This window comes from Helianthus annuus, chromosome 7 (assembly GCF_002127325.2).
Source record: "Helianthus annuus cultivar XRQ/B chromosome 7, HanXRQr2.0-SUNRISE, whole genome shotgun sequence".
In the NCBI taxonomy this organism is placed as follows: Eukaryota; Viridiplantae; Streptophyta; class Magnoliopsida; order Asterales; family Asteraceae; genus Helianthus; species Helianthus annuus.
Window position 1 is genome coordinate 102,622,274 of NC_035439.2, and position 13,921 is coordinate 102,636,194.

The 13,921-nt window shown below is 34.6% G+C and overlaps 1 protein-coding gene and 1 pseudogene across 1 annotated transcript; both read right to left on the bottom strand.

The window, feature by feature from the left end:
- Window positions 1-1,638: 1,638 nt before the first annotated feature.
- On the bottom strand, window positions 1,639-3,124 carry LOC110936881 (glutathione S-transferase T3-like). The gene is made up of 3 exons (XM_022179294.2): window positions 2,672-3,124; window positions 1,761-2,474; window positions 1,639-1,646 (listed from the first exon to the last, which is right to left on the bottom strand). Exons 1-3 carry the CDS (start codon window positions 3,072-3,074, stop codon window positions 1,639-1,641), a joined length of 1,125 nt encoding a protein of 374 aa, XP_022034986.2. The 5' UTR covers window positions 3,075-3,124.
- A 2,197-nt stretch (window positions 3,125-5,321) lies between these two features.
- On the bottom strand, window positions 5,322-8,343 carry LOC110933708 (annotated as a pseudogene).
- Window positions 8,344-13,921: the final 5,578 nt, after the last annotated feature.

Sequence of the window (13,921 nt, forward strand, 5' to 3'; positions counted from 1 at the left end):
ATTAAAATAAAAAACGATAATATTAATTGCATAAATAACATAAATTAAAAAAACACATAAACTTAAAATTAAAATTACTTAAACCTAAAAAATTACATAACTTTAATAATCGTCTTCGTTAGAGTCGTTTCGTGAAAGCTCCAAATATGTTCAAATAAATCCGCTTGAAGGTTGTGATGTGTTACATTGTGTGGTGATTCGATTGCGTACTATATATGTCCTCCTCTTGGGTTCCGAGGAGCACCCTTCATCTTCCAATATAGTTTCAACCACTTTCTAAACCACTAGAATTATTAGAGCCGGTCTCTCATCATCTGATGAGAATAAAAGATACTTCTCAAACGAAGTTAGAAGATGAGAACTAGAGCCTTCTATATTTAAAAAAAATGATGCAATTGGGATCACTAAACACATGGCCTCGACCTATGCTAAACAAGATGAACCATTCGTCTATCGAACTTTATCATTGAGCCTTGGCATTGACCGATTTAACTGTCGAAGATGGCCCTAGGCTAACTGTCATTGAGCTTGTGATCACTAAACAACATCATTCTTCAGACATGACCAAATCCGAGGAAAAGCTTTTGTTGGTTGTTAAAAGCATGATAAGTAATCATTTTATGAACAATTAAGAATATCATTTCAAAGAAAAGTTATTGTTTTTATACCTAAGTTAATGCCATTAGTTTAATTATAATTAAACTATGGGTTAACTTTGTACAATAGTAACCAAGTTTTAAGAGTGTTCTAATTAGGTCACTCATAATTTTTTTTTTCAATTAGGTCATTCAAGTTTCATTTAATGTTTCAATCCTAGATATTTTACCTAAATAGAAGGTCATCCATCCTACATGGCATTTATTTAGGTTTTTTATTTAAAAAAAATTGTTGACATGACACATAAATGCCAAATGGATTAGAAAAAAATGCGAAATAGGTTTAATTTTTTTTTTTAAATTGTAGAAAAGTTAAAAAAATTAAAAAATGTGATTTTTTTTTTCAAAATATCTAAAAAGTTATAAATGAAGATAAACAACTAAGGATAAAATTTCAACGATTTGTAATATTTGATCCTTTCGGGTTTTGATTTTGTTTTGATTTATTATATTTCTTTTTTCTTTATTCCATGTCATCATGTTTTTTTTTAAAGTTAAATAAATGTCATGTAGGACTATAACCTGCTATTCAGGTAAAATCTCTAGCATTAGAACACCAAAATAAAGTAGAATAATCTAATTGGAACAATAAATTTTACCAGTGACCTAATTGGAACACTCCTAAAACTTCATTACTATTCTGTGTGGCATATTCCCTTAAACTATTTACTAAATAGATATAGTTATGTGGAGAAAACTACAAAATCTGACTATAGGTTTTCATAACAAGAAAAAAAACCATTTTAACTTGACGTTTATTTTCATCCAATTGAATTAATCTTTGGAGATTTCTTTAAGACCATGCGTAATGGTAAACAAGAATAATGCCCCCAACATGGGGCATTATGCGCCACGTGTCAGCCTAGTCATACTTTGGGCATTATAGAAAAATAGGTGTAGTGGGGCATTATCCCAATAATGCCCACTCAATCATTTGACAATTATTTTTTTTTTAAAATATAAAAGATAAAGTCCATATAAATTACAATACTTGAAAAAAAATACAAAAAAAAAACAGAAAATTAAAAAAACCGAAAAAAAAAACAGAAAAAAAAAAAAACTAGATGATCTAAAGTCCATATTTTTCTCGTATTTTTTGGCGACGCATTTGAGCCAAGATCAACGCGTCGCCTTGGAGGTGGTCGATCGGTTTGGACAAAAACTCAATGTCCTTTTCCATTTGTCGCGCCTCTTGCAACTCGTTGAACTTTTTGGTTTCAACTACTCGGTCTTTCATAATCTCCCAACGTTTGTGGCCGAGGTCGCGAATATCTTGGAGACGACGGTTCATCTCCTCGAAATCATCCTTTAGGTCGAGATCGGAAGACGACTCGACCGTTTTTTTCCCGGTTCCCTTTCTTCTACTGGTGGGTCGGGCCAACTCTTCTTGAATTTGCTCGTCAACGTCCAACGTTTCATTTAAATCAACATTACGGGCATCGGATGTCGGAGTTGACGGGTCGGCGGAGGATGATGTTTTTGACCTTTTAGCCCGGCGTCTACTACTTGACGTCATTGGATTAACAAGCGCCCACTTTGGACTTTTTCGTAGTAGCTCCCAACACTTATAGTACGTGAAAGGGCTTTTCGTCCTATCGAACTCCTCCAAAGTCTTTGTTAAAACCCCGACGTCACATTCACCGCTCGGGCGATTATCGTAGTTACGTTGGTAAATTTCTTGAAACGCGTGACATTTGTTGTTGATGTCGGTCCATTTGCTAGAAATTGAATCCTTGTCCCGATGTTCGCCTTGACCCCACGAGCTATAAAAGAGTGCACGCACCCTATCCCAAAAAACGGGGCCCGTTTGAAAGTTTGCTACAAATTTAAAAACAAAAAATAAAAATATAAGTTGAAATTTAAAATATAAAAAACAGAAAAAAAAACAGAATATAAAAAACAGAAAAAAAAAACAGAAAAAAAAAACAGAATATAAAAAAACAGAAAAAAAAAAACAGAAAAAAAAAAACAGAATATAAAAAAACAGAAAAAAAAAATAAAAAAAAATAACTTACCGGTATCTTCGTCCTCCGAAATATCGAGCCACGCCCGAGTCAACGTGTATTCCTCGTCCTTCGTCCATTTAATGGTTGTTTTTGCACGTCGAGGCTCATCCTTTTCCTTCTTTTTATGCGACCTTCTGCCGCGTTTCGATTTGTCTTGCACCGGTTCGGGTTGCGACTCCGGCACGACCTCGACATCGGGTTCGGATTCGGGTTCGGGTTGTGACGGTTGCGACCCGCCGGCTTGACCAAAGCCGTAGGTGGGAGGAACAAAAGGAGGGGCGCCACTCAAGTAAGCCGCGTAACTTAAAAAGCTCGGGTCCATGTCTTGTAGGTTGTACGGGGTTTGCGGTTGGGTTGTGTTCGGGTTCGTGGGTCTTGCGGGGCCACCAAACGGGGGTCGGTATGGATGCATGCTTGTAAAAAAATAGGAGAAAGTGGAGGTTTTTTTATAAAGTAATAGAAGAGAGTGGGTGAGAAAGTAGTAGAAATTTTATAAAAAATTGGAGAAAATGGATTGATATATATATAGTGGGTAAAATTTAGAATTAAAAAAAAAAATAATTAACTTTTTGACCGTTGCCAACGGTCGAATTTTGGCCATCTTTCCAATTAACAGCGTTTTTAAAACCACGCCACCACCATTTTTTTTCAAAAAAAACGCCCGGAAACGCCCCATGTAATGGGGGTTCCGGCGTTATCCGGCGTTTTTTTGCAATTTTTTTTTAAAAAAACGCCCCGTTACGGGGGGTCTAATAAGTACAATAATTCATAGAAACATAGTATTATGGCCCAACTTATTTGCTATATGATTGTGCTTGTTTTTCTCCAAGATTTGGTTTACTAGTACGACCTTTGGTAAGGCCATTATTCAAATCCAAATCATAAACACTCATCTCCACCAATTTATCACACCAACAATGGTTTGGTCTTAAAGTTTGTGTTCTATATTCACATATGAAAATAACTAACACATGGCTTTGAAGGTACAAGGGTGGACATGCCTAACTAGTTACCAATCATATTAAATATTGTGTCAATTAGATATACAACATGTTTCTCTTAACCTTCGAAAATGTCAAGCTCTTTGTAGTAAGGATCATGGATGACTTGGACCACTTTGTACATGGTGTGGTCCGTGAAGACAAAGCTTGAGTTGAAAGTAAAGTTAGAAAATACGTGTAAGAATTACAAACTTTCAAAATGATTTACGAAAATGGTACTTGCTCTACCTTGTCATCGATGTAAATTAAGAAGGGGTTTTGAGACCACAAATAGAAATGTCTATTAGATCGAACTAGTATTATGCCTCCCGCATTGTAGCGGGGACGTAAAATTGAATCAAGTAGCACCAATGACACACCACGACCAACAATCAGCAACACCAAAAAAGCTCGTATAAAAAAAGAAATAAAAATCAAAAAAATAAAACGGGACGAAAAAAAAAGTAGACGTAAAAACATTGTATCACACATGTGAAACGTAAAACATAAAAAACAATAACTAAGTCGATCTACGACCCGCGCGCTGCGACAAGGCCGTTAAACAGGAAAAAATAGGCGTAACAGGTTGAATCACACATGAACATTGCGACGTGTTAACTCGTAAAATTTAGATCAAAACATAAAACAGAAAATTGGTAAAAAATGAAAAGTATAGAGACCAAAGTTGAAAGATAAAAAAAAGTGGTGGAATTAACTTGTAAAAGATATAAAAATATTTGAGAGTAAAACTGTAAAAATAAAAAACTAAACCAAACAAATAGGGTACAACCAGGTATGCCAAAAAAATTACAGTTAACAACGCAAAGCAATGTTGCAAATTACTATTACTATATAGGTAATACTAGTTGTGTAGGACCTGTGTGACCACACGGGTAACTTTAATAACCATCGAAATAGATTATAATAAATCATTTAAATTGTTTGTATTTAGTTACATATCTTTATAAAATAATGTTAAAGGAAATATGTGTTAGGACATAAAAATTTTATTACTGTGTTACGAAAAAATTATTAGTTCATGTTTGATATAGAAATTAGCTAACTAATTGATAATATGTTGTCTACAATGAAAGCATGACCGAATTTTATATTGTCTAATAATTAAAACATGACCTAATTTAAAACACCCGTCCGATGGACGCGGGTACATCATAAACATTGAATGTAAGCCTACGTTTATATGTAAAATATGATATGAAATTATTTAATGAATTCACATTCGCATTATACTTAAGAATACATTAAACTTGTCGACTGATTAAGTTTAGACACACTACCTGTTTCATCTTGAACCCTCACATGAACCTTGAACCTGAAATATATAGACGATGTTTTATAAAGTTAGAAAATCATTCTAAAAATAATAATATTCATATCAAACATAAAGCAGTTAAATAATATTCTTTTCACGCTTCTTAAGTTTCAAGTGCTTATTTATTTCTATTATGTGATTAGGCACTCATATTCAAACAAATAATCTCTCATTTAGTGTCAACCAAAACTTCAATCCATATCTTATACACTAACCTATACAATATAAAATATAAAATAGGTGTTTATTAACCGATAAACTTCAAGTACCCAAAAACCTTCTAAATTAGGTTATAATCTAATGATTCACTAAAAATGCTTTAGAAAACCATGAGTTCTACAAAACTTCAGTCCATATCGTATACAGAAACCTATATGCAATATTTGCTTATTTAAATAAGAAAATCACCTTGATTGCCAGCACTGTGGTGGAAATACTGATGATCTACTAAACGCCAGAATGATTTTACAAAAGGCCAAAGTCGGTAATAGGTTATTTTTAACGAAAAAACGTAAAAAATGATGAAAAAACTATTAAGATAAATATCAAGTGTACAAATAAAATAAAATACAAAGTCTCATGTTACATAAATTAGTGATACAGTGGATACACAATTTAAAGATAGTCGAGTCCCTTTGAAGATGCATATCCTTCAAGTTACCAAAACCTTTCCCTAAGTAAATTGAGTTTAAACGTAAGTAAATAAAAAAGCAGCCGCTTACCGACATATCTCCCATAGATTTGCTGCATATAGGACAGATGTAGTGTGTGCAAGCATACGCCTATTGAAAGCAAAGACGACAATAATTAAGTAATCAGCAACAAAGATTTCGAATATAGAAACATAAAAGGTAACATGGTGCCACCTGGAAGCAAGCAGAGTGCATAAAATGACCGCAAGGAAGCGCTCTAACAACTGCACTTGACGTAAATAAAAAATCATAGCAAATAGGGCAATTTGTTTCCAAACCTTTCTCCCTACACTTATGATCCAATAACTTTATCCCCAAACAGTAGTTACACGTCATACAATGAAAAAAGTCGATTCCGAGACCCTGTCCAAGCCGACATAAGTTGCAAAACGGGCAATGATATACCGTCCTGAAAATATTAAATATACAAATAAATGTTTTTGAAAATCTTGATGCGTATCATAAGTTTAAGTGTTAAACTGTTTAATCACCTTTCATCATCGAAGAACTTGCAATAGCTACAATAATATTTTGCCATTGAAAGTCCATTGCAAGATGGGGTTGAGCAAACTAGCCCAACGGGTTGAACTTTCAAGCAGTTCATACACATCATTTCAGCTGTAGCTTTCCTGATATGGTAAATAAATAAGTAAGTTTTATTATTAAACTATTAAACTATTACTCAGTGGAAAAGGAGTGGTAACCTGTCCATTTTATGGTCACTGACATTATCAGTGTAGACGTTCGCCATCTGATTTGTCGCTTTCACTTCCTTGAGGTAATTTCTGTTGAGCGGCTATCCAACGACTACGTTGACCATTAATTTAATTAGTCAGCAAGAATGTTTAACTTGTTTTGACTTAATTTAAAATAGAGTAAAATGCCATTTTCTGATTTTCGTCCCTGAGGTTTTGTTACTTTTGCGACTTTCATCCAAAGGTTTGATTTTCCGCATCTGGATCCAAAAGGTTTGAAATCTTGCCATTTTCATCCAACTCGTTAACTCCATCCATTTTTAACGCCAAGTCAGGGGTATTTTCGTCTTTTTATACATTTTTGTGATGTTTAAAGGGTTTGGTGGGGAGAAAGTCAACATAGTTGGATCTTTATTTCTTATAGTGTTTTTTATTTTAATAAAAAATGTCTAAAAAGAAAAAAATGGCCCTCATTTAACGAAGAAAAATGGATGGAGTTAACGACTTGGCTGAAAATGGCAAGGTTTCAAACCTTTTGGATGCGGATGCGGGAAAACAAACCTTTGGACGAAAGTCGCAAAAGTGGCCAAACCTTAGAGACAAAAATGGCATTTTAATCTTTAAAATAACTGAAATTACCATAAAAATGAAAAACAAAAAAAAAAAAAAAAAAAAAAAAGATAAGGGGAAAATCAAACACACCTGGTCATAAGGTTTTGCATGAGATAAGCCTTCCTTCGGGGATCAAGAGTCGGATCATTGGAAACTTTTCTCATTTCTGATTCAAGCTCATTTTCATTCATTCGAAATATATCTTTCCAACCGGGCTTGAAGGTATAACCATTTGGATCTAACACTTCATGTAATTCAGATCCTAAATGAAATTAAAAAAAACAAAAAAAAACAATATAACTAAGATAGCCCCTAAAAAGTTAAAACAAACAGAGAGACTGCAATAACAAACCTTGTGAAATATTTTTATCTGACGCTGAAGATGATGCATCTGAAGGAGAAGATTCGCCCCACCATTCATTAAGCCACTCGGTAAACATCGTATTTTTGGTAGCTTGTTTCCATGTGTCCATCATTCTGTCTTGTTCTTCTTGAGTAAGTACAAATGTCACCATGGCAACATCGACTGCAACACCTCAGCACCCGTAGTACCAATGATTCGACCCACGAGCTTATCTTGCTCCTTGATAGAAAAATGCATATCGAACAAAGGCCATAATTCAAGCTCTTCACGCAAAATATGCTGATCTAGTGTCACTCTGATCGACTTACACATCCCCTGAACCTTAGTCGCCAGTTCAGCATAATTTCTAGAAATGGATTTGTTTTTGTCATGAAGTACACTACAATACCATCCTCGTCATCGAGCCCGAATTTAAATTCATCTTGCTTGCTAGCGAGATCAGATTCGTCAACACCGCTTAAGTAGGATGATCCGAGCTTTCTTAGAGACCGGCTACCGTACTCTATAGCGGATTCACCTTCGCTATGAGAACCGAAATACAAATAGAGGAAAAGGAGGGCAGCTCCCACAAGAACAAAAGTAGTGAGCAAACGCTTCTTCTAAGATCCATCTGGTCTTCCTCTCATAATTAACGTTATGTTTGATACGCCACAACATTAATCGCTTTTAAACTCAAATGTGATTTACTGATCACAAGAATGATCTCATAGTTTTGGCAATGGATGATTGATCCCTGTTGTGTTTATCCAAACAACGCTAAATTTTGTCAACTCCTCGACTGCCGAAGAATCCAAGATGATAGACTATTCCAGATACCAGATTTATCGTTCGACCAACCTGTTAAGCAAAAGGAAAACATAGCAGTATCGTATAATCGTATGCAAAGTATTCTAGGCATATTATGATTAATCACTGAACCTATTAAGCTTATATAGAACTGAGAAAATAAAACTATAAAAAATATAAAATATGCTGTTCATACCGTGTTAGTTCAAAAGTCTCCATATCCGCAAAAGCTTTCTATGCTTCCTTACTCAACTATCTAAAACCGAAATCCACTTAATATTAACTTGAATTATCAAACATGATAACTATACATGTCATTAATTAGAATCATAACTTCAAGATCTAATCAATTAAAGTCCAAATTAAACCATCACATTTCCAGCTCAAAAATAACCAAATTTCTCACAGTTACTCAACAAACTCACTATATAATACATATTAATGATTTCTTCATAATATATGATGTTAAACACACAGTAAACCATACATTCAACAATACATTCACAAAGCTATCAGTCTACTCATAGCAAAAGTTAAACAACACTTGGAACTAACTCGCACTTCTTCGCAATACAATCCGAATACGAAACATAAACAATGCGGACACTAATCCAAAAACAATAAATTATAACAATAACGATAACAATATCAAATACAATACTTACTTTATAGGTTTAAATCAAAACATACGATTCAATCACACATTCACACTACGGACAAAAACCTAATCAAATAACAGCATCACAGAGCAATTTCACCATCAAATCTAAACACACACAATCAAAATATTAGATCACAATGTAAACGAAAACCTAATGAAATTCAAAGTGATAAAACTACAATTTCGAATCAGATCTAAGGAATTGATGAGTGAATACAGAGGATTTGAACTTACTGTGGTGTGAAGAATGGATCTAAGCTCTGAATTTTGCACTCATATTGATTTTCGATGAAACATACCTGGAGATTCGGATTTTAACCATAACTCAGACCCGGTTCACCGCAGATGCGGATTTTCGCCGGAGTTCGATTTCTGGAATTTCTCACTACAAATTGTTAATAATTTCACTCTCTAAAACAAAAGGCGAAGATAAACAGACGAAGATTATCATGAATTTTGATGTTAATTTCTGTTTCTCTCTTCAAATAAAATTTGAAACAAATACGGATTCTCAAGTAAACTTTAAAAGAAATCAAGATTAATGATAGAACATTGATACCTGTAGTTTGTATGGTGTGGTTCAAGTAGCGGTGAAGGATCCATTAGGGTTTTGGTAGATGACTAACTTTTAATAATCAGATTTATATAACAAACCTGATTATCGGATAATAACTTAGGTTCTCTTCATTTACAAAAGAAAAAAGAGAAGTCTCTTTTTTGTCATGTATCGGTATCAGAATTTGATAGACTCAAAATATCTAATGATATAGTTTTTTTTACAATACTATCTTCCACAGCCTCTTATTAAAGCAGATCAAAATTTTCTAATCTTTCAATAGTATAGGAGACACTGAATGGTAAAATACATTTAACAAATAATCAACCACAGGGTCCAAAATTTTCCTATGCATAATTTCATGAGTTACAAAGTGCTCACAGCGTATTATAGGAGACACTGAATGGTAAAATACATTTAACTTACTAACAAAAATATAATACCTGGTTCTTGAAGACCAAATGGCAACGTCAAATCTCTCAAAGCAAAATCCTAAAAAGTCATCCAAGAAGGGTCTCTTAAATACTGCATTAAAAGAAAGATGATAAATAACAATAAAAAAACAGGATATTAAAATAACAATTAACAATTGACTGATCATCTGACGCAACGACAGATACTGCATTAAAATAACAATTAACAATTGACTAATCCTTGTTATTACCCGGACAAAGGAAGAACACATATATGGTACTTCCATAACTAAGGATCACTCCTTTGCATCTTCAAGACGTTCTTTCACCAAAATTATCTCCATATCAATTCAGCTTCGACGGTTGCCCTGTAACTATTTACTCAATTTCAACTGAGCATACCAGATGTAACTAACACTACTCTCATCCTACTTAATCTTCTAAAATCAAAGCATAAAACATCCAAAGTTTCACCTACCAAATTTCATCTCAATTTACTCAAAATCAAACAGGCAACCATAAAAACCGCCATTAAACCTTAGAAGTCGGAGAATGCTCACCGTTCTATCAATGCCTGCATAATATCAATCACACTGAGTTAAAGGAAACCTAATATTCTCATGTTCAAAGATAGATGCAGAAAGTGACACAAATAAAAAAACTAAAAGAAAATAAATGAAAACTCACGATTTCGAGAGGACTGACTCTGTGAAGAAGGAACATATTTAACATTTCCCTACAAAAAAAAAAAAAAACAATAGATGGCAGCAAGATTCAGGTTGATGCTTGATAAAATAATCCAAATGATTACAAAATTAATCAAATTTCAGATTCCAAATCACTTACATCTAACTGATTTTGTATACGGATTCATCATCTCGAAATTCATCATCTCGAAATTTTATAGCAATGAGAGAGATGGAGTATGCTATGTAGTTTCGAAATTTAGATTGTTAATTGTTATGCTTTCTCCAGGTGCAATCAATCAAAATACACCACATCAATTCTAATAGAAACCTATTAACCTAATAACAACTAATAATCAAACTAAAGACCAGAAAAACGTCACTTACTTCCTCCGATGAACAAATTAGGGTTTCAGTCAACAAAAATCGCAATTAAAACAGTTCTCAGGATCAAACAACCTGCAAAAAGAACAAAGGAAGCAGAAGAATCAATAAACCGATTCAAACAAACAACAAATAGAACATATACAGACATAAACCCTAAAACATCAAACAATCAGTACGGGTAGACTTACAAATGGAACTCAGAACGGATAAACCCTAGATCTGAGCGAATCCACTGAAACTGAAGATTTTGAGAGGTGAAACTCATTCGATCTGTCGTCGTATAGAGAGATCTGGTGTCACTGAGAAAGGCATATCTTGAATCGCCATCGATCGCCAGAGAGAGAACAGAGGATGAGAGGTGGTTGAGAATGAGAGAATTATAGAAACCCTAGTTTGAATGAGGCGGTTAAGGGAGAGAGAGCAGATTGAATTTCAATTTCAAAAAAGTGACATATGGAGCCAAATGTTAAGATTTTTAAAATTCAAATTACCTCCCTTTAATTATTTAGATTAGTAGATATATATATATATATATATATAGGGAGAAGATCATGCGAGAACCACCTCTTATTGCGAGAACCGCGAGAACCAATGTGAACGCATGGCAATTTTGTAATTATATTATACTTCTCCAATAACACGCTTCTCCAATATCTTGTACTGTAACCCTAAGTTGGTATCAGCGACCAGAATCACTGAATCACCATCGTCTACGTTGGTCACGGCGACTAGAATCACCGTCGTGCTTCCTCACCACCTTTCCTCCTACCATTGTTCCTATTGTAACCCTAATCGTGCCACACTCCTCAATGATTCTGATCGTGTTGCCCTAATTACGAATAGACTACTCGATTACGAATGGATGAAGAATATATGATCTATGATTACGTTTTTACTGCAATAACATCGAATACAATACGAAATTTAGAGCACTAACTTTATATATACGATGAATTTTGGAATATCAGATGGTAAAATCGATATGAGGTTTATGGTGTACCGCTACTGAAAGGACGAAGACGAATTGCTGATGTAATCGGGACGAAGACGAACTACTAAGAACGGCTGATGCCTGTGAGCTGATAACTATTGATGCAATTCAAGTGTCGAACGTGATTTTTGTATAATTACACCATCCTGCACATGTGCAACGGAAGACAAATATGTAAATGTTAAATAAAAAGGTTAGAAGTTGTTGATTATTTAGTATTGTTATTACGTTTTATAGTAATAAATATGAGTTTATGCACATGTGCATCATTGTATTACTTTTTTTGTTAATAATGTAATTAGGACTTGTGCTTCCATTTGATTGAATGTTTTTCTTACCTTGCCAGATGCTAGGTGTTTCTGAGAAAGTCTGCTTAGTGGTGGAATATAGTGTTATTGGCCTACAGGTTGACCATTTGCCATATCCAGTCTGCAATATTGATTGCTTACAACTATTTTTTCAATGAATAATGGATTCAAACCGAATAAACTCTGCAGGCATCAACAAGAGCTGGAATGTCTTGTGTGATTACCTACACATCTTCAACAGCAGAACATGACATTACAGATGACATAACGAAATACCCCAACTTAAGTGACGTAAAGTATGGTAACAGTTTCGATTTTCATTTAGTGGGCGGGTTGTTAATGGGTCAAAATGGACAACTTTTATAAATCAAGGTTTTATGTGCGATAGATACATTTTCAACCCATATTCTTCTATATAACAACCCTCGGTAAAACCGACACCCTCATAATATTTCTGACACCCTAATATATTTAAAAATGTCCCAATATGTTTTTGTATGTGCCCCGTATGTGAAAACCGAACCCAAAATACAAAATAACATATAAAATAAATTAAAAACCCTAAAAGATAAGCTGAGGCGGGCCGCGTAGGACCTCACCTCAAGCTCATGCGGGCCGCATTAGGATGTAATTGGACTCCGTTTAAACCGTTAGTTGATGCGGGCCGCGTATAAGATAGCTTAAGTTCACGCGGGTCGCAAGTGTCCTGAATTGTGGCACGACCCGGAGCTGACATGTGTCATCACCGTGTCAAGTCTAGAGGGTGACCCAGCTAAGCTACGCATTGACCGCATGTTGACGCGGGCCGCGTAAGGCTTAGCCTTACTTTACGCGGGCCGCCTGGAAGTGCGATTTCGGCCCTATAAATAGAAGGCAACGAGCCTTCAGTCCATCGTTCAACGTTCTTTCTTTCTTAAATTTTCTGTAGTGGCGTTACTATACCCGGGCATTATACCCCCTAAAATAGCGAGGTTCTGCTACGATGTAAGTATTGTAACCCCTAGAGACGTATTAGATACGCTGCCCGATTGATCTAGGGTTCCGTAACGGCTGTCGTGGTTCTGCCCGACGTAGTCGTTGGAATGCCGTCTCGGGGAGGGTATTACTAATGTTAAGATGGGTTATTATACTAACACACGTGCATTTGTGTAAATTATAGATATTCACCAGGAAACCCTAAAGAATAACCTAAAATAGCAATGTGAGTTAATCCTCTTTTTATATGCTCATTTTTGTGAGTTGATTCACTTTTTGTAAAACTTTTTGTTTACTGTTTTTAACAAAACCTCACTAAATTAAATATATACAAAGCAGTTATTGAGTATTTGTAAAGAATACAATTATAGTGGGTATATTGGGGTTTTGTATACAAAATTGGTTACTGGCGTGGTAACATCCCATAAGTTGAGTATGACCGTACCAATGATGTTAATTGTGTTGTCTTGGATACAAATATAATTGCGGATGTGCCCTCAATACTGCAAAATTGGTTTTTACTTAAACTTGATTAAACTGGGATTCACTCACCAGTATTTCCCACTGACAAAATGTTTTTAAAACGCGTTTCAGGTAACAAAATGTGAAAGCCAAATAGAAGGCAGCTGGACAGCACTGAAGGCTTGGAAAAGTGGCAATAAAGTTACCTTAGAATAAAATGGATGTTTTCATTAAATAAATAGGATTTATTCCTATAAAATGTGTGTACTGAAAACTTGGGTTTTACCCATATGTTTAATATTATTAAACGAGGTGGTTTACTCTGATTAAATATTTCCTAACTACGGTCCTGATGAAA

What these genes read in the sequence shown, in the direction of transcription:
- LOC110936881 (XM_022179294.2), bottom strand. Translation starts at nt 3,074, where the DNA reads ATGCATCCATACCGACCCCCGTTTGGTGGCCCCGCAAGACCCACGAAC. An exon ending in TTCGGAGGACGAAGATACCG is followed by an intron (nt 2,475 to 2,671) that starts GTAAGTTATTTT and finishes TTAAATTTGTAG; the next exon opens with CAAACTTTCAAACGGGCCCC.